Source organism: Rana temporaria, chromosome 11, assembly GCF_905171775.1.
Source record: "Rana temporaria chromosome 11, aRanTem1.1, whole genome shotgun sequence".
In the NCBI taxonomy this organism is placed as follows: domain Eukaryota; kingdom Metazoa; phylum Chordata; class Amphibia; order Anura; family Ranidae; genus Rana; species Rana temporaria.
In genome coordinates, this window is record NC_053499.1 from 107,206,641 (window position 1) to 107,234,185 (window position 27,545).

Consider the following 27,545-nt stretch of genomic DNA (forward strand, 5'->3'; position numbering starts at 1 on the left):
TCTCGATCCTGTAAGTCCCCCCCATGCTCGGCCATCGAGCGTGTGCCGGCCTTTAGCTACGCGCTGGGCCGCCACGACATGCCCCATTGCTCCAGGGGTGGCCGGTGAGCTATACGCTCCAAGGGCACACATATGACCGGTCTCTATGGCCGTGTCACAGTGTGCCGGGCCGACAGCCATGCCGTAACTGCGCTGACGTTGGTTCTGTCTGGGATGCCTCCAGCCGTGGTCGCAGGACGGGTAAGTAGCACCCCTTCCTCTCCTCCCTTCCTCTCCCTCCTTCCCCGCATTCTGGGTGGTCGGCCGTGAGGTGGGAGCTCGTCCTGGGGCTGCGGCTGCTGTCGGGGGTGCTGTGGTGCCTTTTATTGATCCCGTGTGTGCGGGGGGGGGTCCTGTATGTTTTGCCTTTTTTTTTACTGTGTATTGTCACGTGTTGTTTTTACAATGTCCTCGGCCGCCATTTTGCCGGTGACGGCCCGCCTTTATTGACGATCTGCGACCATTTTCTTGTAGCTCGCATGCGTTTTTTGCATGTCGCAGCCATTTTGGAAGGGGTTTTTGCCTCTAGTGACCGAAATAACGGCGCGAACGGCTCCAGCACACTTCCTGAGGGATGGCAACAGCACGGACAGCGTTCCTAAGCTTACACAGCAGCACTACAGCCTGGTCGGGTGGTGAGTCCTCTGGGGGGGGGGGGGCCCTGCTCTCTGTTGCGGCCGGGAGGGTGGCCTGTGGGGTCTTGCCTTGCAGTACAAATGGTGGCATTGGAGTGGGTCCACATGCGTCCGAACCGGAGGCTTCTCCCCCAGACATGCCGGAGTTAACCCTTAGTGCCCCTGTTCCTGCGGCCTCCATGGATGCTAGTGACGGCAGTCCTTGAGGCGTTTGTTGCCAGGATCAAAGCGGCGAGTGGCCAGAGGGGGGTAAAAAGCCCCTCCCCCGCCTTCTTCTGGGGATGTCTCTGACGCGAAATCTTGCCCTGCTACTGCGTCCGGCCCTGTTTCCGTTATGTCCGAAGATGCAGGCCTAGCCCACACGGACAGTGAGGATGACTCTGCATCAGGGTCAGCGTATAAGGCGCTTGTTGGAGCTCTTATCACAGCGCTGCGGGGATACTCAAAAACTTGAGGATTCGGCGGAGTCGTCAGAGATGCCGGTCCCTTTTGGGTTCCGCAAGCCGGCCCGCACCGCAAAAGTGTTTCCTTGTGTTCCATATCTGACAAAATCTTGTACAAGGAATGGAATCGGCCGCAGAAAGTTTTTTTTTTTTTTTTTTTAATACCCCTTTGGGGTATTGTGCTAGATAATAATCTTGCATGATTGTTTTATCTGCTTACCCTAATCTGTTGGCTGTTAAGTGACTGCTAGTGCAACTTGATGTCCTTCCAGGTAGTCTGTCCCTTGGCAGTGATTTTTTATACTGCTCTGATCATCAAATTAATCTTTTATGACCTTTTCTGGGTCGTTGGTTCCCCTGTCCTGTTGGGAACTTCGCCTCTTTGGGTTCAGATTTGGGCATTTGTCCTGTTTCTTCCAAACCGCTCCTGGTTCTATCTTGGATGCATTTGTGCACAAACAAGGTCCAAAAAGACATGGATGAGCGAGTTTGCGGTGGAGGAACTTGACTGGCCTGCACATAAGATTCTGACCTCAACCCAATAGAAAACCCTTGGGATGAATTAGAGCGGAGACTACGAGCCAGGACTTTTTGACCACATCAGTGCCTGACCTCACAAATGCGCTTCTGGAAAAATGGTCAAACCTTCCCATAGACACACTCCTAAACCTTGTGGACAGCCTTCCCAGAAGAGTTGAAGCAGTTATCGCTGCAAATGGTGGGCCAACGCAATGGTGAAATCTACGGACTAAGACTGGGATGCCATTAAAGTTCATGTGCACGTAAAGGTAGGTGTCCCAATACTTTTCGTAATATAGTGTATCTTAAATATTTCATTTATGCGCCCCTCTATGGACCTTTAAAAAGAGATTCAAAATGAGAGCAAAAGTCTCGTTATTTCACATACAGTATTGTATAAGGAGTCAGAGCATTTATATAATTGTTTTTGTTTTGTTTTTTCAATTTAAAAGCCATGGATCACTTGGTAATCCTGACAAAACATCCTCTGTCCTAGAATGTTGGCACTCACTGTACCGCATCTATGGAGGAGCAGTGGTGTTACACTCAGACACTGTTTGAGTTGATCCCGAGTTCACATTTCATGTGACATAACCTGATTTCTAGAAGGTTTAGAAGATAATTTTGTCACTTTATCAAACAGATATATCCATTTTTAATTATGTATTTAAAGCAAGTTCAATGTTTACATATACTTTAGCTGAATACCTATTTTTAGGTTAGTGACTCGCTAGGTAGTAAAACCAGAATCAGGATGACCGTTCCAATATTTGCATATTTCAAACTAAGCAACTGCAGCTTCCATTTTGTTATATCTCTATTTAACCAAATTTATTGGGACGCCTACCTTCACACACATATGAACTTTAATGGCATTCCAGGCTTAGTCCGTAGGGTTCAATATAGTGTTTGCAGCCATAACAGCTTCAAATCTTCTGGGAAGGCTGTCCACAAGGTTTAGGAGTGTCTATGGGAATGACCATTCTTCCAGAAGTGCATTTGTGAGGTCAGGCACTAATGTTGGACAAGAAGGCCTCGCTTGAAGTCTCCACTCAAATTCATCCCAAAGTTCTATCGGGTTGAGGTCAGGACTCTGTGCTGTCCAGTCAAGTTCTTCCACCCAAAACTCTCATCCATGTCTTTATGAACCTTGCTTTGTGCACTGGTGCGCAGTCATGTTGGAACAGGAAGGGGCCATTCCCAAACTGTTCCCACAAAGTTGGAAGCATGAAATTGTCCAAAATGTCTTGGTATGCTGATGCCTTAAGAGTTCCCTTCACTAAAACGAAGAGACCAAGCCCAGCCCCTGAAAAACAACCCAACATCATAATCCCCCCTCCACCAAATGTATTGGAGGGGCGACCCAATACTTTTGTTAATATAGTGTGGATGAGCGAGTTTGGGGTGAAGGATCTTGACTGGCCTTGACCAGTCCTAAGTCCTGACCTGAACCAGATAAAACACCTTTGGGATGAATTAGAGCAGAGACTGCATGCCAGGCCTTGTCCATTTCCGTGCCTGAGCTCACAAATGTGCTTCTGGGAGAATGGTTAACCATTCCCATAGACACACTCTAAACCATTTGGATAGCCTTCCCTGAAGAGTTGTAGCGGTTATAGCTGCAAAGGGTGTGCTAACTCAATATTGAACCCTACGTACTAAGACTGGGATGCCATTAAAGTTCATGTGCATGCAAAGGCAGACATCCCAATACTTTTGGTAATATAGTGTATTTTGTTTCCTTTCAGATCTGAATTCTGATATTCATACAATGCATAAAAAAAAGTGTGTGAGTATACAATGGATATAAAAAGTCTACATACCCCTGTTAAAATGTCAGGTTTCTGTGATGTAAAAATAAAATGTCAGATACATTTATTTCAGAACTGTTCCCACCTTTGTGACCTATAAACTGTACAACTCATTTAAACAAACTGAAATCTTTTTTTGGGGGGGGGGGATAATGTGGTTCTTCATATGTCTGGGCTATGAGGTAGAGTGTCAAGACGGAAGCATTTTATTATGTAGAAAAACTTTCAAGCCCTAAATTTTGCAAAAGCACGTGGGAAAATGTGCTGTGGTTGGATGAAACCAAGGTTGAATGAAACCAAGGTTGAACTTTTTGGCCATAATGCCAAAAGATATGTTTGACGCAAAAGCAACACTGCACATCTTCAAAAGAACACCATCCCCACTGTGAAGCATGGTGGTGGCAGCATCATGCTTTGGGGCTGTTTTTCTTCAGCTGGAACAGGGGCCTTAGTTAAAGGTAGAGGGAATTATGAACCGTTCCAAATACCAGTCAATATTGGCAAAAAAACTTTCAGGCTGCTGGAAAGTGCAACATGAAGAGGAACTTCATCTTTCAGCATGAAAACGACCCAAAGCGTACATACAAATCAAAGGATTGGCTTCACCAGAAGAAGATTCAAATTTTGGAATGGCCCAAACCTGAATTTGATTGAAAATCTGCTGGGTGATCTGAAGAGGGCTGTGGACAGGAGATGCCCTTGCAATCTGACAAATTTGGAGTGTTTTGGCAAAGGAGAGTGGGCAAATATTGCCAAGTCAAGATGTGCAATGCTGATGATCATACCCAAATAGACTGAGTGCTGTAATACAATTAAAAGGTGCTTCAACAAAGTATTAGTTTAACCACTTGCTTACTGGGCACTTAAACCTCCCTCCTGCCCAGACCAATTTTCAACCTTCAGCGCTCTCACTCTTTCAATGACAATTGCGCGGTCATACAACACTGTACCCAAATGATTTTTTTATAATTTGTTCATTATTTTTCATCATTTATATAGAGCTGTCTTTTGGTGGTATTTAATTACCTCTGTGGTTTTAATTTTTTGTTAAAGTGTCACGGAAGCATGAATCAGACGTACAACAGATAAATGAAATAGGAAGGCTTTATTGAAACACCAGTGGTTTCAACAGGGAAACGCGAAACACATTGGAGACCCGCATACCAGGTGGGAGCGCAAGGGCATAGGCAACCGGGTTTACCCTGCGAAGCACTCGGAAGGGACCAACAAAGCGAGGAGCCAGCTTGGGAGTGGGCACTCGAAGGTTGAGGTTGCGAGTGGACAACCATACGCGGTCTCTGACCTGGTAGGAAGGAGCAGGCGCCTGTCTGCGATCAGCCTGGAGTTTCTGGCGCTGCGCAGAGACCTCAAGGGACCTCTGGATCTGTACCCAAGAAGCACGTAGAGCGGAAAGGTGATCCTCCACAGCCGGAATATCCTGGGGAGAGAATGACTCCGGTAACACGGCAGGTTGGAACCCAAAATTGGCCATGAAGGAAGACGTCCCAGAGGAAGAGTTCACCGCCGTGTTCCTGGCAAACTCAGCCCATGGCAGAAGGTCAACCCAATTGTCTTGATGATCGGAGACATAGCAACGAAGGAATTGCTCCAGGGCCTGATTGGACCGTTCTGCGGCCCCATTGGACTGAGGGTGGTAGGCCGAGGAGAAGGAGTTGAATCCCCAACTGGGAGCAAAAGGCGCGCCAGAACCTGGACACAAACTGACTTCCCCGATCCGACACGATCACCTTGGGCAAACCGTGCAACCGGAAGACCTCCCTGGCGAAAACCGTGGCCAACTCTTGTGCAGAGGGTAATTTCTTGAGAGGAACACAGTGGCACATTTTGGAAAACCGATCCACAATCATGAGAATGACCGTATGGCCTCGGGATGCAGGAAGGTCCACAATGAAGTCCATCCCAAGGTGTGACCATGGGCGCTCCCCAGTGGCGATGGGTTGCAGAAGGCCCAACGGAAGGTGCCGAGGGGACTTACTCTGGGCACAAACAGAGCATGCCGCTACATATGCGGCGATGTCAGAACGTAGAGAAGGCCACCAGAACAAACGTGAAACCGCCCAGGACAGCTGATTCTTTCCAGGATGCCCCGCGGTCTTGGAGTTATGGTAGGTTCGCAACAACCGAGTGCGCAACTCCTCAGGCACAAAACATCTGCCGTTGGGTCTCCCAGAGGGAGCACCAGATTGGGCCGCCAAAATCTGCTCTCCAAGGGGAGAGGTCAGGCTGGTGCAAATGGCGGCCAGGATCTGATTAGGAGGTATGACCGAATTTCTTTTCTTTTTTTTTTTTCTTTTTTTTTCGGGCCTCCCCTTTATCCCACGATCTCTTCTCAATTGGAGAGAGAAGAGTGGGAGGATGAGGCCTATTAAATTCACTTTTTCTTTTAGTAGGTAGTCCATCACTTAGAAATATAAATTATAATTTAAATAATTAGTGCAGTCGTGTGCCCTTGATTAAGGGGATAATTCAGTCACAATTAGAAATGGGGTGGGGTTTTAAAAAAAAAAAAAAAATTCTTTCTTTCTTTCTTTCTTTCTTTCTTTCTTTCTTTCTTTCTTTCTTTCTTTCTTTCTTTCTTTCTTTCTTTCTTCTCTCTCTCCCCCCCCCTTCCCCTTCCTTCCACCCTCCCTACATATATACACCCTATAAGTACCTGTATCGGGAACCTAGCCGCACCTATTTGTACATATCCCAGAGAGGTTTTCTTCCCCTCTCTAAGTGAATTGGGGAGAATGACATAGAGGGGTACAAGGAGCGGTAGAGGATGAAGTATCTTGCTTTCTTTTTTAAAAAAAATAAGGGCCACCATAGAATAACTTACATAAGGGATTATAAGGAGACCATGTATGTGTTATATGTATGTAAATATATAAATGTAAGAATGTGTATGTTGATGTCAAGTCTATGTCAAAAAATATTTAATAACATTTTATTGGGGAAAAAAAAGGAGGTATGACCGAAGTCTGTATCGATTCCTCCCTGGACAGCTCGGAGTATTGACGTGATAAGGCATCCGCCCTGACTTTCTTGGAACCGGGTAGGTAGGAGACCACATAATTAAAACGTGACAGGAACAGAGCCCATCTGGCCTGACGGGGAGTCAATCTCTTGGCCTCAGAAAGGTAAGTCAGATTCTTGTGGTCCGTCAGGATGAGAACCGGAACCACCGAACCCTCGAGCAAATGCCTCCACTCTTTGAGAGCCTGCACGATGGCCAACAACTCTGTCACCAATCTGGTAGTTGCACTCCGCGGGAGACAGTTTCCGGGAGTAAAACCCACAGGGAAGCAGAGGACCCTCTGGTGTCCAACGCTGAGACAGAAGGGTGCCTACTCCCGTCTCAGACGCGTCCACCTCGAGAACAAAGGGCAACCCAGGGTTGGGATGAGACAGAATTGGAGCCGACAAAAAAAGGCAGATTTTAGAGCCTCAAAAGCCCGGATGGCCAGACCTGGGAATTACAACCCTTCCTGGTCAGATCCGTGAGAGGCTTGGCCAGCATGGAGAAGTCCCTGATGAACTTCCGATAATAATTGGCGAAGCCCAAAAAGCGCTGCAGGGAACGAAGACCACTGGGCTGGGGCCACTGTAAGACAGCCGAAACCTTCTCAGGGTCCATGGAGAACCCCTCCGCGGAAATGATGTAACCTAACAAGGTTACCTGGGACCGGTGAAATTCGCATTTCTCAAGCTTACCGAACAGCTTGTTCTCTCGTAACCGTTGCAACACTCGCTTGACATCCAGAATGTGGGCCTCCATGGATTCAGAATATACCAAGATGTCATCCAAATAGACCACCACACATTGCTGCAACAGGTCACGGAAAACATCGTTGATGAATTCCTGAAAGACTGTGGGCGCATTGCACAACCCAAAGGGCATAACCAAGGATTCATAATGACCGGTCCTGGTGTTGAATGCGGTCTTCCACTCGTCACCAGCCTTGATCCTTACCAGGTTATATGCCGCCCTCAGGTCGAGTTTGGTAAAGACCGTGGCCCCTTTCAGGCGATCAAACAACTCGGAAATCAAGGGTATCGGGTATGCGTTCTTGATCGTGATGCGATTAAGGCCCCTATAGTCGATGCAAGGCCTCAACTCTCCGCCCTTCTTTTTCACGAAGAAAAATCCAGCCCCTGCCGGGGACGAGGATTTGCGAATGTGACCACGGGAAAGCGCCTCCTTCACGTACTCCTCCATGGCCTCATTCTCCGCAACCGGCAGTGGATAGACCCTGCCACGAGGAGGAACGGCACCAGGTTGTAAATCTATGGCACAATCGTAAGGGCAATGCGGGGGTAGGAACCCAGCGCGCACCTTATCGAATACATCCCGGTACCCCTCGTATTCAGGAGGCAACACAGAGTCCGAGGAGGTACACAACAACTTGACAGGCCCATGGATGCAACTAGCCCCACACTGTGGTGACCATGAGAGGATCTCGGCCGATCTCCAATCGAAAGTCGGATTATGCTTCTGGAGCCAGGGGTACCCCAAGACCACCGTGTAGTGTGGAGACGAAATGACCTGAAGGCAGGCCGACTCCCTGTGAACGGCCCCAATGGCTATCCCCACTGGAAGGGTCTCATGAGTCACGTGCAACGGCTGGAGGGGTCTGCCGTCTATCGCCTCGAGAACCAGCGGGGAAACTCGAGCCTGCAGAGGAATGGAGTTGGTGGCAGCGAACTTACTATCAATGAAAAATCCACCAGCACCAGAGTCCACCAACGCCTGGGTCGTCACCGAGCCCCCGACCCAGGAGAGAACAACGGTGATCAGTGGTTTATCAGCACGGGAAACCGGGGACGAAGAGACTCCACCCAAGATCTGCCCCCGACAGGATCTCTGGTGCGAGCGTTTCCCGGACAGTTTGGACATGCCAACCGAAAATGCCCACCGAGACCACAGTACATGCATCGGCCCTCGCGTCTCCGGAATGCCCTCTCCCCCTCGGACAGGCGAGCAAAACCCCAGCTGCATGGGTTCACCCCCAGGCAAGTCAACTCCAGGAGGAGAGGGAGGCACGGGTGGGACAGCAAACGTAGGCGCCAATCTGTTAGGAGACCTCCGCAGGCTCTCCTTAAAGGAAGGTCTCTCCCTGAGTCTGGTGTCAATCAAAATCAGGAAAGAAATAAGAGCCTCGAGCTCCACTGGTAGGTCCTTAGCCGCAACCTCATCCTTCAAGGCATCCGAGAGACCATGGGAGAAAGCAGCGACCAGAGCCTCATTATTCCAGCCCACCTTTGCTGCCAGGGTACGAAACTCAATGGCATATTCGGCTACCGATCGTGAACCCTGTCTGACGGACATAAGGAGCTTCGCAGCAGAGGCAGAGCGAGCCGGTACATCGAATACCTTCCGAAGAGAAGCAACAAAACCGGAAAACTCGGCAACCACCGGATTGTTGTTCTCCCATAAGGGGCTTGCCCAGGCCAAGGCCTTGTCCGAGAGCAGCGAGATCAAGAAGCCCACCTTTGATCTCTCAGTGGGAAAGGCATGTGGCAGCAACTCGAAATAAATACCCACTTGGTTAAGGAAACCTCGGCACTGAGTTGGCTCTCCCCCAAAGCGCTGCGGAAGGGGGGCAGAACTGGTCTTACCCCGAGACACCGCAGGCGCAACAACAGGTGTCGGGGTAGACTCTGGCGCAACAATCGGAGCGGCAGTAGGAGCGGACCCAGGAGCGACAACCGGCCTATCGGCAATGGGAGCGAGATGAGCCGTGCGTGTAAGCAGGGTTTGCAACGCCTGAGCGAACTGACCCAGCAGGTGATCCTGCTGATCCAGTCTGGCAACCAGCATGGGTAGCGAAGGTGGCCCTGTACCATCAGAATTCATGGCTTGGTCCTAATGTCACGGAAGCATGAATCGGACGTACAACAACAGATAAATGAAATAGGAAGGCTTTATTGAAAACCAAACAGCAAGGTTAAAGTCCAAACGGATGATCAAACAGTGCAGAGTCTTCCACCGGAGCCAGGGATCAGGAGCCAGAAGGATAGTCCGAACAAAGCCAGGGATCAGGAGCCAGAAGGGTAGTCCGAACGAAGCCAGGGATCGGGAGCCAGAAGGATAGTCCGTGGAAGCCGGGTCGGTAACCAAAAGCAGCAGCACAATCTCAGGAGCATGTGAATACAAGAGGACCAAGCAGGGAAATGAAGCAACAGACCTCCTATATATATATGCAAGGCATCCAGCTCCTCCCAGTGGGAAGGAGGAGCCGCAGGGTGTGGTAAGTTATAAGAAGCCCAGGAACCAATATGGCCGCCAGCACATGTCAGATGAAAGAAGCCTGCAGAGGGGTAAGACCATGACAAAAAGACAGAATTTTAAAAACAGTTTTATATTTTGTTCTAAAATTTTGCAAACGGGTAATTTTTCTCCTTCATTGATGTACGCTGATGAGGCTGCACTGATCGGCGGCACTGGTGGGCACTGGATGTCCCTTACACAAAAGCCGGTGATCGGCTTTTTTTTTCTCCTCACGCTATCAGCGTAAGGAGAAAAAAAAAAAGATTACCAAGATTTTGTTTACATCACGTGATCAGCTGTCATTGGCTGACAGCTGATCACGTGGTAAGGGGCCGGGACCTGCCCCATACTCGGATCTGTGATCACCCTAGTCTAGTCTGCGCTGTAGCTGTCATTCGGCTATAGCGCAGATGCCAAGTTAAGGGTGAGTACACTTATGCAACCATTATTATTTTTACTTCCCTCTACCAAAAAGATTGCAGTTTGTTGTTGAACTGAGTTGTATAGTTTATAGGTCACATTAAAGATTGAAAAAGTTCTGAAATGATTTATCTTTGTCTAATTTTTTTACATCACAGAAACCTGACATTTTAACAGGGGTCTGTAGACTTTTTATATCCACTGTATGTAATTAAGGTAGGCATAGATAGTGGTGCTGGGTTGTTCAGGAGGAAGAATCGCCATCAGAATAAAGGATCGTGATATATACATGTGCCATTTGTGTCAGGAGAGGATTGCAGTTTACTGGTGCTTTTGTGACACAGGTGAGAATTGGCAGCTATTTGCCTACTTATCATTCTTCAGTAAATGTCTGCCATTCATGGGACAACCTTGCACAGTGAGCAATAGATGTCTTTGTTATATTATAATCTTTTACATTTAAATTAGAATAACGTATGTTTATTTTTTATAAACAGCCATCAACTGAAACAAGGAGGCTAGATGACAGCTTATCGGAAAATCAGGTAAGCGTTTTCTTTATTATGTGCTCTTGTGTAATAAACTATCCAATTTTGGTATGAAGAAGTCAAGTTTTGAGAATCATTAGGGCTAAATAAACATTCTGGAGTTCTCTGACAACTTTGGACTCCCTACACTTGGCTCCATAGGGAGAATTTAACATGTTTATGTGCCCAGCTCTGGAAAATCTGCTTGCCATTTTGGAGTTTAACGGTCTTAGGTTTTTGCATTCTAACTAATAATACTCTAATAATACAGACAAAACTGAGAATCGTACTGACATCTGATAATTGCTAGCGTAATATTGATGTAAAAAAAATGGCCTTTCTTTAGCTTTGTGGACATTCTCTATTCTCTTACTATTCTAAAAAAAAAAAAAAAAAATATTTTTGTTATACCTTTGCCACCAAGTGCATATCTTAATACATAGATCTTACATTTATGCCAGTAGTTATCTTCATCGTACATCACGGGGCACAGAGCAGTCATAGTAATTACTATGTAGGTTATTCGCCACCTTTAGGTGAATGGACACTGGCAACCCAAAACAGGAAGTCCCCCACTCTATAACCCCTCCCATACAGGAAGTACCTCCATTTTTTTTAAACCAGTGTCTGAAGGTGTTGGTCACGGTTGAAGAAGTGCTATGCTAAAGAAGCCCCGTTGCGAAAAATCCTTAAGCTGGATCAAGAGGCTATGTAGTCTGATCCATCCTAGATGCCAAAATGCAATGCCCACAATAGATGGTACCCGAGCCTCATGGAAGGAAAACAGTGAGGTCACTTGCCTGTAATGTTCCTCTGTTGAGGGCTGGACCCTGGGATCCGGCACCTTGGTCGCATACCTAAACCAAAAGTTGTCCTGGCAGGGTGCTGTACGGGTCCAAGGGTGTGGACCTCGATATACAAGGGGGGCCCAGTCCTTGAAGGTCCGTCATGACATGGCCCACCGTGATGGGTGAAGATTGGATCTGGCTGTGTTTTTTTCAACAGTATCCTGCGGCGGGAATAGTAAGTCAAAGAAGATCCTAAGGAACTCCTACAGTTCACTTTTGGACTTCTGGACACAGAGCATAGAAGGGCATGTAAGCGCTGTATGGGTGTTGGTTACAGGCATTTCTAAAGGCACGTCTACTCAGCGTCAGGCTGAGCAGTGATAGCGGCATATTTCCATTGCTGGACTATAGCTTGGCAGTAGATGCACATTGTAAGAACCTCTGCCTTTTGCGCTTAGGACTACTGGATGTCTTCCCGAAAGAGAGGTGAGAAGCATACGAAAGGGAGGGGCGTAAGGGCACTGCGGTCAAGGTCTGAGGATCTTGGTCACGCTTCCACAGTTCTATCCTCCCCTGAAGGACCAGAAACAACTGGCCAGTCTGAGTCATTCAGACTCTCAGGCATAGTAGCCACTTACAATATTTAAGCCTCTGCATACGTCACCAAGGACGATTTGGCGTTGGCTGGTTCGGAAGGAAAATTAATGATATGTTCGCATCTTCCTCCCATTCAGAGGAAAAATGCGATGGGTCCCCTTTTCCTTTGCCTGCCCTTCCAGTGTTGGAACAGGAATGGGCTGATGATGTTGAGATACCATTGGGTAACCGGGAAGAAGGGCAGGCGAATGAGAAGAGCCCTTCTCAGCCTCACAATCTCAGAAATTGCTAGTGCAATCCCTTATGGAACTGGTCCGTTCTGGATACAAGTTGCCCCCAGCACAGGTAGCTGAGGCCCCCTTTTCCTCTTGGGGTCCTTAAGGCCTCTACAGGGTCCACATGCATTTCCTGTACACCCATTGCTGGAGCAGCTGATATATGCTGACTGGGATCACCCAGATATATTTTTCATTCCTCCTTGAAGATTTTCTTTTCTCTATCCTTTGGAGGAAAAGTTCACTAAGAACTGAAGTTTGCCAGCAGTAGATACTGCTATATCTTCTGTGAATAAGAGTTTAACTTGTCCAGTAGACAATGTCCAAGTTTTTAAGGATCCAGCTGATAAGAAACTGGAGTCTTTGCTCAAAGCCATGTTTGCTGTAGCAGGTGCAGCAGCACAGCCTGCAGTAGCAGCAATAGGCATTTTTCAATCCCTAAAGACCAGCTGGAGCTGGTTATTAAGTGTCCTTGCTCAAGGGGAGGCGGCCCGTGAGTTAGCTGAGCTACCTAGGGCCTTATGTTTTGCGGTTGACGCTCTTAAAGATTATATTCATCAGGTGTCATGCCTTGCTTTTATCAGTGCATATGCATAGAATTCTCTGGTTGAAGCATTGGTCAGCTGAATTGCCATGCAAAAAGCTATTGCCAGGTTTTCCCTTTCATGGGGAGCGGTTGTTCAGGGCTGATTTGGATAGATATATCCAAAAAATTTCGGGTGGTAAGAGTGGCCTTTTACCAGTGAAAAGTAGTAGACGTCCTTCATTTAAATGTTCTTCTCCGGTACCAGCCGCGACAGGCTCCAGGCTGTAGCCGCGGCCTCCGCCGTTAGGTGCGAAAGGTAAGCCCCAAGCACAAGTCCAGAAGAAGCCATGGGGGCAGAAATCTGCAAAGCAGAGTCCCAAGGCCTCCTTATGAAGGGGCGCCCCCACTCGCTCGAGTAGGGGGAAGGCTTCTTCAGTTTTCAGGGGCTTGGCAGGAAGAGATCCAAAACGGGTCATCTCCACCGTATGTCTAGGGTACAAACTAGAGTTTCGAGAGTTTCCACCTTTTCATTTTCTAAGGTTGAACGTTCCCAAAGACCCAGTGAAAAGAAGGTCTTTGTTCTAGGCACTGGGACCGATTGACGTCCCAGAATGTAATCATAGAAATTCCCTCAGAAGAGCAGGGCATTGGGTTTTATTCGAATCTCTTCATGGTGCCAAAACTGGATGGAGATGTCAGACCCATTCTAGATCTCAAAGATCTAAATATGTTCCTAGCCTTCTGCTCTTTTCGCATGGAGTCAATCCGGTCAGTCGTATCCACCCTGAGGGGAGGAGAATTTCTGGCATCGATAGACCTCATCTGCATGTGCCAATTTTTCCCACTCACCAGAAGTTTCTGCATTTTGCGGTAGAACAGCGCCACTTTCAGTTCGTGGCCTTGCCCTTCGGGTTAGCTACCGCGCCCCGGGTGTTAAGTTATGGCCCCAGTACTAGCAAGACTAAGGAGCCGCCATGGTATAGCAGTAATGGCATACCTAGATGACCTGCTGCTGATATGTCAGTCGGTTGCACGGCTAGACCAGAGTGTATCCAACACAGTGAAGTACTTGGATCACTGAGATTGGATTCTCAACCTAGAAAAGTCTGGAGTACTTGGGTCTGATTTCTAGATACAGCCCAGGATTTTTTATTGCCTTAGATGAAAGTCAGGGCTATAAGAGATCTGGTCCATGTGGTCAAGGCAAAAAAGGATCCTTCTATTCGCATTTGCGAGAGGTTACTACGGAAGATGGTGGCATCATTCAAAGCAGTTCCCTATGCCCAGTTTCATTCAAAACTTGCAAAACGGCATCCTGACTTCTTGGAACAAGAAAATCCATGCCTTGGATTACCCAATGTATCTGGCACCAAGGGTGCGCCAGAGTCTCGGTGGTTGATAACCAGAATTTTGCAGAATGGGAAATCCTTTATGCCAGTAACCTGGAAGGTTGTAACAACGGATGCCAGCCTCTTAGGCTGGGGAGCGGTTCTGGAGAAGACCACTGTCCAAAGGGAAGTGGTCAGAATCCGAGAAAGCCTTGCCCATCAACATTCTAGAGATTCGGGCAGTGCGTCCTGGCCCTAAGGGCCTGGACTTTTTAGGTACAAGATTGTCCCATCAGGATAAAGTCCAACAATGCCACAGCAGTGACTTACATCAACCACCATGGGGGTCCCAGAAGTCATGCAGCCCAGAGGGAAGTGAACCATATTCTGACCTGGGCAGAGAAGCCTGTACCTTGCCTATCGGCAGTCTTCATTCCAGGAGTGGAGAATTGGCAGGCAGATTTCTTGAGCCGCCAAGAATTGTTCCCGGGAGGATGGTCTCTCCATCCCACCATTTGCCAAAAATGGGGCACCCTGGACGTAGATCTATTTGCGTCCAGGTTCAACAGAAAGTTGGACAACTTTGTATCAAGGACAAGGGATCCACTCGCATGCGGGACAGGTGAGTTGGTAAACCCATGGGATCAGTTTTCACTGATTTATGCACCCCCTCCCCCCCAGTTCAGCTGCTTCCACGGCTTCTTTGCAGGGTCAAAGAGGAAGGGAAGCCGGTAATACTGGTAGCCCCGGTATGGCCCAGAAGATGGTATGCAGAGATCATAAGATTGGCAGTAGGGAAACCGTGTACTTTTACATCTCGTCCAGACTTGCTTTCGCAAGGACCAGCGTTCCATCCTGCCTTACAGTCGCTGAATTTAATGGTGTGGCTATTGAAACCCACATTTTATAGAATCGGGGGCTTTCAGGCTCAGTAGTAACTATCCTGATAAATGCCATTTATTATAGGGTCTGGAGGTCCTTTGTTTCCTGGTGTGAAACCAAAGGATGGTATCGTCGCAAGTATGTCATGGGAAGAATTCTTGCCTTCCTACATTTGAGGGTAGAAATAAAGCTAGCCTTGAGTACAATCAAGGGTCAGATTTTGGCGGGGTCAGTGTTTTTTCAAAGGGCGCTTGCCTCGCATTCTTTTATTCGGGCCTTTATACAAGGAGTATGCCGTATAACTCCGCCAGTTAGGCTACCCATTCCCCATTGGATTTGAATTTCGTTTTATCGGCATTGCAAAGACAACCCTTTGAGCGGATGCGCCATATTCCCTTGATCCTTTTGACAAGGAAGTTCTTTTTGGTTGCAGTAACCTCGGCAAGGAGAGGTTCAGAATTTGCAGCTTTCTCATGTAAAGAGCCATACTTAATCATAAGGACAAGGTGGTGCTGTGTCCTCGAGGGCCCAACCTTTCTACCTAAAGTAGTGTCCAGTTTTCATCTTAACCAAGATGTCTCCCTGCCTTTTTTCCCATATCCTCATTCTCCAGAGGAAAAATTGTTACTTTGTCTTGATGTAGTGAGAGCTGTCAGCCTATCTATCTGAAGGTGACAGCTCAGATACGACAAACTGATGCTTTGTTTGTGCTGCCAGAAGGGCCCAGGAAAGGGCGGGCAGTGTCAAAATCGACTATTTCAAAGTGGATTCGTCAAGTTTATAATCCAGGCTTATGGTTTGAAAAGAAAGTTTCCACCTTTTCAAGTTAAATCGCATTCTACTAGAGCAGTGAGTGCTTCATGGGCGGTGTATCACCAAGCCTCTATGACTCCGATTTACAAGGCCGCAACTTGGTTGTCGGTCCATACATTTACTAAATGTTATCACTTGGACGCAAGACGATGCCACATTTGGGCGCAGTGTACTGCAGGCAGTAGTATAGATCCTCGCGTCTGATGGCGGTCTGCTTTTATTTGTGTCTCCCTCCCCTCAGGCATTGCTTTGGAACATCCCACATAGTAATTAACCACTTCCAAACCGCTGTACGACTATATACGGCCACACTTTAAAGATGGATATCTCGGTAACGGCAGCAGCTGCTGCCACAACCGAGGTATCCATCTTTAGTGTGAGCGGTCCTGTTAACGATAACGGCGGTCTCTGCGGCAGATTCTCCGCGAGATCGCCGTTATCGTTAGCGCCCTCCGCCGCTTACCGGAGCCGTCGGTAGCGGCGGAGGAGATCGGGTCCGCTCGGCTGCTGTGCGGGAATGCGAGTGAGGGAAAAATCGTCCCCATAGCTCTGCTGGGCAGAAGTGACGTCAAAACGTCAGTCCCGCCCAGCGTCTTAAAGAAACATTTTTTTTTTTTTTTTTTGTATTTTAGTCTAAATATGAGATCTGAGGTCTTTTTGACCCCAGATCTCATATTTAAGAAGACCTGTCATGCTTTTTTCTATTACAAGGGATGTTTACATTCCTTGTAATAGGAATAAAAGTGATAATTTTTTTTTTCCAGTGTAAAAAATAATAAAATAAATAAATAAAAAAAAAAAATACATTTTTAAAGCGCCCCGTCGAGCTCGCGCGCAGAAGCGAACACATACGTGAGTAGCGCCTGCATATGAAAACGGTGTTCAAACCACACAAGTGAGGTATCGCCGCGATCGTTAGAGCGAGAGCAATAATTATAGCCCTAGACCTCCTCTGTAACTCATTTTTAAACGTTGCCTATCGAGATTTTTAAGAGTAAAAGTTTGACGCCATGCCACGAGCGGGCGCAATTTGTAAGCGTGACATGTTGGGTATCATTTTACTCAGCGTAACATTATCTTTCACAATATATAAAAAAATTAAGCCAAATTTATTGCGGTCGTATTTTTGAATTCAAAAAAGTGATTTTTTTTTTCAAAAAAAGTGTGCTTGTAGGACCTCTGCGCAAATATGGTGTGACAAAAAGTATTGCAATGATCGCCATTTTATTCTCTAGGGCAGGGGTGTCAAACTGGCGGCCCTCCAGCTGTTCCGAAACTACAAGTCCCATCATGCCTCTGCCTGTGGGAGTCATGCTTGTAACTGTTTGTTTTGCAATGCCTCATGGGACTTGTAGTTTTGCAACAGCTGGAGGGCCGCCAGTTTGACACCCCTGCTCTAGGGTATTAGAAAAAAATATATATAATGTTTTTGGGTTTTAAGTAATTTTCTAGCAAAAAAAAATGTTTTAGTCTTGTAAACACCAAATCTGAAAAACACCCACGGTACTGAAGTTGTTAATATGGCTGCTCTGTGTACAGTGATGTACGATAAAGAAAATAGGATTTTTTTAACAGCTTACCTGTAAAATCCTTTTCTTGGAGTACATCACAAGACAGAGGTCACTCCCCTCTTATTGGGAGATATATATATAATATGGCTTTGCCACAAAAACTGAAAAAAAGGTACTTCCTGTATGGGAGGGGTTATATAGAGGGGGGACTTCCTGTCTTGGGTTGCCAATGTCCATTCACCTCATAGGAAAAGGATTTTACAGGTAAGCTGTTATAAAAATCCTATTTTTGTTTGTCTTCCCCAACCCATCGATGTGTTTGGTAGTATTTTTCTTTGCAAACTCGTTTGATTAGAATGTGACCGCTTGTTACGCTCACCTCTGTATACCTTTGCTCAGTTGCCATGGGCCATAAAATAACTTTGTTTGTTCAGGGGCTTGATACATCAGATGCTGCAAATGAAGCTAAAACGGACTTCATTCCTAAAGATGGAAGTCCACCTCCGTCGCCACAGCTGGTGTCCCGACCAACTTTTTCTCCAATAAACCTACAGACCTCTACGTTACCAATTGGTATTCCTGAACATTTGGCATCTGAACAGATGGAGGGGATGTTGCATCGCAAACAGGAAATGGAGTCCCATACAAAGAAAGCTGCAAATAGGTAAGAAATCTTTTTTAACCAGATGTCTGGGACAACCATTTTTACAGAGATTAAAAAAATAAATTTTTGAGCTCTTACCTTAGCTTTTGAAATTATAGATTTCATGGATGTGAGGAGAGAGGAAGACGTTCTGTAGTCTTAACACACTTCCCGATTACATCGTTTGAGATCTGTATTTTTGGCCCCACCCCTCTCTCTCCTAATTGGCTCACTGACTTTGATCGCCAGCAGTGGGAGCTAGTGGCACCCTACTGCTGGCTCGGCCAATGAGGAGGGAGAGTCCCGCACAGCCGAGACTTTCGTGCAGCATCAATAAATCGAGATTGGGTTTAGGGAAGTATGAGGGGGGCTGCTACACACAGGTTTTTATGCTTTTTGAAGTTTGAAGGACACTGAATTATTTATACTCCAGGTTCACTTCAATCCCTTTTCTATGAGGGACTTGAATTTAATTTGGATTGAACTGCATTAAATATATATATATATATATATATATATATATATATATATATATATATATATATATATATATATATATATATATATATATATAATTTAATGCAGTTCAATCCAAATTAAATTCAAGTCCCTCATAGAAAAGGGATTGAAGTGAACCTGGAGTATAAATAATTCATATATATATATATATATATATATATATATATATAATATTTTTTCACTTTTTGCTCATATAGTTTTTATATACATGAACTTTTTCTCACCAATATTTAAATCTTCATTTACGTTTGGAGAATTGCATGTTTTTTTGAACAATTGTATTGATAGGGCACCTTTTTTTAAATTTATTTTTCTTTGCCTTTTCTGGGGGTTTAGAGGTGAGGTTGTTTACAGGGAAGAGAAAAAAAAAACTCCAAAATAGCATACAGGAGAGGAACTATCAGCTGAAAAAAACAATCAAATGCTCATTTATGCTCATAAACGCGAGTTAATAAGCAATGCTCAATCAAATGTGTAAAAAATGATGAATACATTCTAATGAGAAGTAGCTGTTGTCGCGGTAAAAGTGATTCACTCCACTTACAAAAAATATATAAACAAAAATAGTGCTGCGCTACTAAAACAGGGCCAAAACTAGGGGCAGGGGGGACATGTGCCCCTGGTCGCCAGCTACTTTGGGGGGCCACCCGCTCCTGGGAGACAAATGATCAGATGAATGTCTGGTCAGCACTTGGCTGCCTCTAGGGATATGGCGGCCCCGGCTGGTTGTATTGGACTAAGTCTGTACTTACACAGACACACTGACCGCTGGGGCTGAGCGCTTTCAGACAGTGCTGCCTGCCTGCACCTAAAGAGAGCTGCCGAACTAACCGACGGCAGCTGCTCGACCTGTCAAAGGCGCCGCACTGCCGCTTATCGCAGGGCAGGGGAGCCAGGATCCGACCAGACCTGCTGGCTGCTGGAAGGGAGCGAGAACCCAGCTGCCCTGCTGCTGAACTTGCTATGTAGGCAGGAGCAACAGCAGCAGTACCTGGAGGTGCCTGTACCGGAGAGAGAAATATTGGCCGATACTGCAGGAAGACCATGCCTCACTCAAAGTTCTAAGCAAAAAACCCAGTTTCATCTACAGAAGAGCCCCCCTCCCTCCGTCACCATCTTGTACATAATGTCATAGACCCTCCCAGCCTGTCAACATTTGTCCCGACCTTAAGGGATTTTTTAAATGCCAGAGGTTGTCTAGCATGTAGGGTCACTAAAAAACAACCGAGAAGGAAAACAAGTTTCAAATCAAGGAATGATTTTAAAGAATACAAAATCAAGGAACTTATTACCTGCGAAACCACACACGTGACCTACGTTATTGAGTGCCCGTGTCACCTGCAATATGTGGGCAGAACCACACGACCCCTGAAAATAAGAATCCGTGAGCACATCAACAGGATCAGAGCAGGTTTCCCCAAACACCATCTCTCAAGACACTTTAAAGAATTCCACCAACAAGACCCGACTGGCTTGATCTTTTATGGGATTGACACAATTAAAGATAATTGGAGGGGGGGCAATAAGACCACCGCTATATCCCAAAACGAGACGAGCTGGATATACCGTCTGGGATCCCTGGTGCCCCATGGGCTGAACAAAGATATAGATCTCAATTGCTTCCTCGTCAATCCCTGAGTTATCAAAAGTTCTAAACATATATGTTGCACTCCATTTCATCTCAGATAATGATATTACAAAGGTTCCTTCATATGATGGGAGCATGTTGCTCCAAAGATAGCCTTTATACACGATTATTGCCTACATAGCCTATGACCGTCCTGTTCATGTCATACCATCTAATGATGAGAAAGCTACCATGAATTTGCCACCCCTTTTTACTCTTTCCTTACCTTATCTATAAGTTTTTTGATACACTCCACATATTTATTTATGTTCTCCATTTGTGCTCCAATCTTCTGGGTTTACAAACACACTTGTCCTAAGAGGCACTATCAATTAATGCCCTTTCTTCCTTGTACACAGTTTTCTTTGGATTCACCTATGAACGAATGTACACATGATGTCATTTATTATATACATACGTTACGTATGTCCAAGTTGCCCATACATGCACACTAGAACAATGCTGTTTCCCTTAGGGGACAACCATGGGACTAGTTTACACTGACCCTTTTAAACTGAGGATGTGTGCATTGTGCACATTCTCCTGATCCGAAGGTGTGTGGATTGTGCACAATCCCTTATGAGCAATGTTTCCCTGTAGTGGACCTTATTTCCCCCGCACGGACACATCTGTACAAAATGTCATGCACACATCTGCACATACTGTCACAGCATCTCCTATATTATGCCTGCTGCACTGATTTTAGGCATGACCCAGCCTCGATAACCACTCGTTTCCTATGGGATTCAACAGGAGACAAAGTCTACAGCAATATGTATTACTCTGATTGCTGTTGCACGGATCTGTATTGTTTATATGCTTACATCTGTTTGTTAGCTGGCGTCTACCATGGAAATTAGGAACACCCTGGGTCTCCAACTAAACAAGCCTAATTGGACGGGTGCTCACCAGCCTATTCTCTGATTGGCTCTCACCGCGTAGTGGGAGGGATCTTTCCATGGTGGCGTCTGCTATTTAAATCACTGTCAGCGGCTTGCGTGTACCCGCTTCTGAAGACGTGAAAGATACGAAACGTACGTAGAGCGGACACACGCTAGCCGGCACGCACTTCCGGGATAACCAGTGGCTCACAGCTGATCACACGGTGGAACGCAAGCCGCTCTTCAGGCTGGCGTGGATCGCCCCAACTGGTTACAAGTGTTGTGCTGAGAGGCTTGCTACGCCTATTAGCTGCCTATCTACTCTTATTTTTGCTTTTTATCATTTTTAAATCGGAATCCTTTTTCCCAGTTTAATGACTTTTTATAATTAATTTTTATTTTGTATATACAATTCACCTTGGTACATGCCAGCATATGCGGCGGTACCATTAATAAAACTACTCCTGATTGGAAATACTACCCTATGAGAAGTCCCTTTTTATTTATTTTTTCCCCTTTGGAGGAAGTTGGACATCATCAGACCCGGTATTGATTACACCAACAAAACATATCCGGACAACCCGAAAAGGCGAGGTATCTGGAAATCATCACTTCATGCACTTTACCCCTGCAGGGGTGAGTGCCTCTGGTGAGTGGGGGCCCAAAGGGGGAGCACCGGACCACTGCGAGAAGTCACATGAATTGCAGACCGTGAACACACTGTGATTGGATGCACATAGTCACGAACTATTTTATGCTTACCTTGTGTACATAACACTTATGGACTATTAATATTTTTTGTTCAGTTTAATTTATTTTTCGTACACTTTTTGTACACTTTATTGAGTACACTTATTGTGTCCACTGGAATCTTTATATTTCGTTCACTTGAATTTTTATTTTATATTTTTTAATATTTCTTCACTGGACTATGTATCTGGTACTTCTATGTACCTTCAGATGATTTCACTGGACTGTGGATCTGGAATCTCTGTGTACACATAGCCCATTGCACTTTGATTGTTGTATATCGGCTTTGATTGCATGCAGTGAGGCCGCTTTATATATTTATATTCTTATTTACACTTTATTGTATTTTTGTCCTATCACGGACTCATGACTTTTTACATCACTTTTGACTGTTAGTCACATTTTGTTCAATACATCACTCTGCTATTTAGTATAGGGCTCGGGTTCCCTCTGAGCACTTCACCGAGGCACTTTTATCCTTTTTCCACACCCAGACCTATCTGAGTAGCTCATTAGGGTCTGATAAAAGTTCAATTAGTACTAATTTATGGTACGGTATGCCTCCAGCTGAGACAGCGCCACACCCCCTACACCTTCTACATTTAATCTTTGTGTCCCCTAGGGGATTACATACCGGGGGGGCTGCAGTCTCATCTTCTATATATATATATATATATATACATTCCACATTCTCTGATTTGTATTTATACACCACATTCCACTCTTTGCCATTTATCTCCATTCACTGGTTCTCTAAGCGCGGTTCCCCACTTTACTTTATGTACCGGAGAGAGACCCACCGGATCCAGCATCCTGGAGGAGGAGGCAGGTAAATGTCGGGGGAAAGCCAAAGACAGACCATTGGAGATGCAGATAAGAGAACCCCCCTGCGCTTCACTGAATAGCACAGCACTGACAGAGTGGCGGAGTATGTTTGGGTCCGCACCCATGCTGGGAAATGCAGAGTGAGGTGCCAGTAGCGGCAGAGAAACGCTGAGCAGGTCCAGGAACCGGAGGAGGGTAGATGGCAGGGGACACTGGGAAATGATGCATGGGAGTAGTCAAGTGAGAAAACTGACACCCCCCCTGCACATCACTGACCAATCACATACTGTTCTAGGCCCCTCACTGACTAACCGACCCCTGTCCTATGCCCCTTACTGACCCACCCCTCGTCCTATGCCCCTAACTGACCCACCCCTCGTCCTATGCCCCTCACTGACTGACCCACCTCTGTCCTATGCCCCTCATTGACTGACTGACCCACCTCTGTCCTATGCCCCTCATTGACTGACCCACCTCTGTCCTATGCCCCTCACTGACTGACTGACCTAGCTCTGTCCTATGCCCCTCACTGACTGACTGACCTACCTCTGTCCTATCCCTGTCACTGACTGACTGACCCACCCCTGTCCCATGCTCCTCACTGACTGACCTACCCCTGTCCTATGCACCTCGCTGACTGTCCCCGCTCCTGTCCTATCCTTCACTGACTGACCCCGCTCCTGTCCTATCCCCATCACTGACTGACCCACCCCTGTCCTATGCCCCCTCACTGACTGACCTATCCCTGTCCTATTCCCATTACTGACTGACTGACCCACCCCTGTCCTATGTCCCTCACTGACTGACTGACCCACCCCTGTCCTATCCCCCCAACAGCACTGCTGGCTCCCATCCTCTCCTGCCAGCTGCTGCAGGGGATGTATTCAGGATGGAGGGCAGGGGTAGTGGACATTAAATATGTAATTAACTGGCCCCCTCCTTTTCTAAATGAACACGCTGAGCAATTGTTAGATTACTCACGGTATTCATTCACAACTGAAGCATTAATTTGATTTAATCTGTTTTGGTGAATTAAAAGGAGCCTCTGTACTAATCTTCAGTGTATTTGAGGCTGCAGAGAAAGAAATCTGTGCCCTCAATTCATTTCTCTGTCAACAGTGAGACAACAGAGGTCTGTTTAAACCGCTGATATTACACCAAAGTCCCCAACTGCCTTACTGACACTGCCCTACTGGCACCGCCTACTGATAATTTCCACACAACTTCCACTGCTCTACTGACTGACACTCTACTTTTAAGGAAGTCTACGTTTGTTTTTTACAGTGACATTTAATTTATTATGTTTTTCTAATTTTTTTCCTAACTATTAGTTAGGCCCTGCTAGTTAAAGCAGTTGTAAACCTGCACATTTTTTATTTTTTTTTCACCTGTAATGGAAAAGCCATAATGAGCTAGTATGCACCGCATACTAGCTCATTATGAAATACTTGCCTTAAAACGAGGTGTAGGGAACTAACCTGGTCCACGCCGAGTGAGATATCATCTTGCCTGGCGTGTCTTCCGGGTATCGCCGCTCCTGCGCTGTGATTGGCTGGAGCGGCGATGTCGTCACTCCCGCGCATGCGCGCGGGAGACTTCAAACCGGCAAGGGCCGGCGACTGCCCTTGCCGGATCCCCGCTGCGCATGCGCCGCTGCAGTCAGCGGCCGCATTGCGGGGGGAATATCTCCTAAAACGTACAGGGTTTAAGGAGATATTCTTTATACCTACAGGTAAGCCTTATTATAGGCTTACCTGTAGGTAAAAGTTAAAAAAAGAAGTTTACAACCACTTTAATTTCTTAAAAAAATAAATAAAAAAAAGGATGAGGGGAGGGGTGCTGGACCACAGTGATCTTTGTTCTTTTTCATGTTTAGGTAGATCGCCACCTTTCAAAGGTTGCCTACCCCTGGTATAGATGCAGCCAGCAGCTGTAGGGTTTTTCTTCCACTGGGCTCCACCTCCAGAAGGCGTGGGGTTAACTGTAATGTGACCGACCAAACTACAAAAAAAAACTAAATAGAGAGAAGATAGTCACCGCTCCAATTGGTATGTGGATAAATCCGTATCCTCTCAGAGAAACCCAGGTGCCGGCAATGCACGAACAATTGTAAGAAAGAAATGTTGGACAGCCGCACTCTGGAAAAACCTCTTGGTTGCCTTTTATTGATAAGTTATGAAACACCATACATCACAGCAAAGACAGGGGCATACAGCTGACGTTTCGCACTACAATCAGTGCTCACAAAAAAAAAACTAGCAAAACTGAGTCTTTGCCACTGACTAAATAAATATATAATATAGACTTAATGAATTCATAAATGCAAACATAAATAAGTACACTAAATTTATAGAAGTGAATCAAAGTTGATAAAGATGAACTAAAAATGGGTAGTGGTGCTGCTAGATATTATTAAAATAATACATTTGTCCAGGGCTCAAAATTTCAAGCCCCGAGCTACTAGCCAGGCCTCAAAAGTTACTCGCCACCAGTTGCCCCACCTAATTCATACACTGCTCCACGCCTAATTGCGCCCCTAAACACGTCCTCGTAGATTATCTCATGGAATGACACTGTTAAATGTTTTATGCAGAATCAAGTTACACAATTAAATATTACCAAAAACAACTTTAACAAAATGGGACAGGGCACTGGGGGCAGACCAGAGGGACAGGGCACTGGGGGCAGACCAGAGGGACAGGGCACTAGAACTGGATCTCTTCCCCATTCTCTTGCTGTCTCCTCTGCAACTCCCATCCATCCATCCTCTCTCTCTCTCCCTCTCCTATTCATCTCATCATCAGGAGCCTGTGTGTGCGGCTCCACGCTTGCATGTCACCACTTCCCCCTTTTATTCAGGCTGGCAGTGAGGAGAGGAGCTGCAGCACAGCGGGAGGGAGTACAATCCAGCGCTGAGATCCACACAACTGCACAGCCATTGACACCATAGCACAGCGCACATTGAGACCAGTCTGCTCACAGTGCTCAGGCTGAACTGCTGGACACCTACATAGAGCACAAGGAGAAGAAAACTGCACAAACTGGAAGGCTGCCACTCTCATGTCAGGGCAACTTTCAGTGAGCGCTGCACTGCCTACCTGGGACACCCGGAGTGGTAATTTTCGCAATCCTCCACCTGACTCATTACTTCCTGCTCTCCAGCTACATTGGTCGGGGGGGGGGGGACAGGCTCAGAGAGGTCATACTGTTAGGTCCCATGGCTTAATGAGAATTGTAAGGAGAGCACCTGTGTACTGCTCTGCCTGTGCGCTGCTCATCAGACTACTTTTCCCGAGCATGCACCTTTCCTCTTCGGCCGCCAATCTCATCGGGATTGGAGGGAGATTGGTCATGCAGCCCTGTCATCATTCGCCCCCAGCTTAAATCCACTCGCCAAATGCTAGCAGGCGAGTGGAAATTTTGAGGGCTGCATTAGTCCATCAATAAGTCCTTTAAGTGCAGTACTCTGTGTATATAAGGGGAGAGATGAAGAAGGGGACGTGTATAAATTACTTTAGCAGTCGAGAAACTTGAAGAAGGAGCACGTCCAATCTGCCAGTGTGCATGCTCCGTGACGTCATCGTGCCCATGCCACGTTCTAGCCCTCACCATCAGCCTGATCAAGCCTTGATTTCACCGTCTTGGTCCCAGAGATCCTGCTGGCTAGGATTCCTCCACTTCAGGCTAAGTCAGCTGTTCTGAACGCTGTGTACGAATTGACGCCACGACCGTGCGCATGGACTGGTGCCTTACCTCTCTATGTAAGTGGGTAAATGCACCTGTATTTTATTAAAATGTTTAGTTCTAACCTAGAGGCGTCTGTGTTTGTATTCTCTTTGCATAAAGATAAACTGGTGACTGATTTAAAGTGGAGTTCCACCCATAAATATAACATTACATCAGTAGTTTTAAAAAAAATGTCATTAGTCCTTTACGAAATTATTTTTTTTTTTAGATGCCTTCAAAGTGTTGTTGCTAGGCAGAATAGTTAATCTTCCCACTTCCTGCACCTAGGTGCTTAAGCTTCCTAACCTACACCGCAGTGGGTGTAACTTTTCAGGAGTCTGTGTAACTTTCCAGGAGTCTGTGCACTCCCCAGTCTCAAAGAATTATGTGACTTGGACAGCACAGGTGCTGAAACCTGATCTGACACTGCTTGTGCAGCACTAAGCATGTGCAAGGCGGAAATCAGGAAGTCATACAGTCTGGCTTCATGATGCCCACACTTAAGATGGCCCAGTCAATTTCTATTTTATAAAGAGTCTAAATGCCTGTAACAACCCTAACAAAACCGGACCTTAGTTTACAGACTAACTTTACTAGAATACATTAAGCCTTTGTGTATTACAGGGGGTATTTTTATATAAAAAGTGAAATTGTGTCGGCAACTCCGCTTTAAATAGATCCAATAATATCAATTCCACCCAAAGTGCAAATATTCAAAGTGCTTGTGCTCGCCTCTGCCAGTCTGTCACAGGCTGCTCACCTTACCATACAAGTCAAAATCAGCAGTGTTCCCTTCTGGGGATAATGAAGATTACTGGCATGATGTAGACACTTAAACCTCAAACTCCTTTATCCCAGGCACCTTCTTTGGGTTTCGCAGAAACCCTGATCGCCTTACCAAATGTGGTGCAATAGCAAAAAAAGAAGGCAACATCTGGCGCGGCTAATTGGCCTCTCCCACGTTCTCCTGACTGGAAATTGCATTTAAAGTAAGGGGTCACTAAGAAATGTCTGGGTGGCCTTGATGAAATACAAACTACATATACAATCTGCAGCTAAAAATATATAAAATCAGAGCGCACATACCACCATAATTGCATCACAGCTATCTTTATAATTATCGGTCATATAGTAGGTGAGGTTGAAAAAAGACACAAGTCCAACCTATGTGTGTGATTATAAGGCA

At 46.2% G+C, this 27,545-nt stretch overlaps 1 protein-coding gene across 1 annotated transcript in view; it reads left to right on the forward strand.

Moving 5' to 3' along the window:
• SPTBN2 (spectrin beta, non-erythrocytic 2) overlaps positions 1 to 27,545 on the forward strand; it is a 904,339-nt gene that overhangs the window by 797,990 nt on the left and 78,804 nt on the right. The window contains 2 exon segments of the mRNA XM_040328797.1: positions 10,639 to 10,686; positions 17,823 to 18,052. Coding sequence (XP_040184731.1) covers positions 10,639 to 10,686; positions 17,823 to 18,052 — 278 coding nt within the window.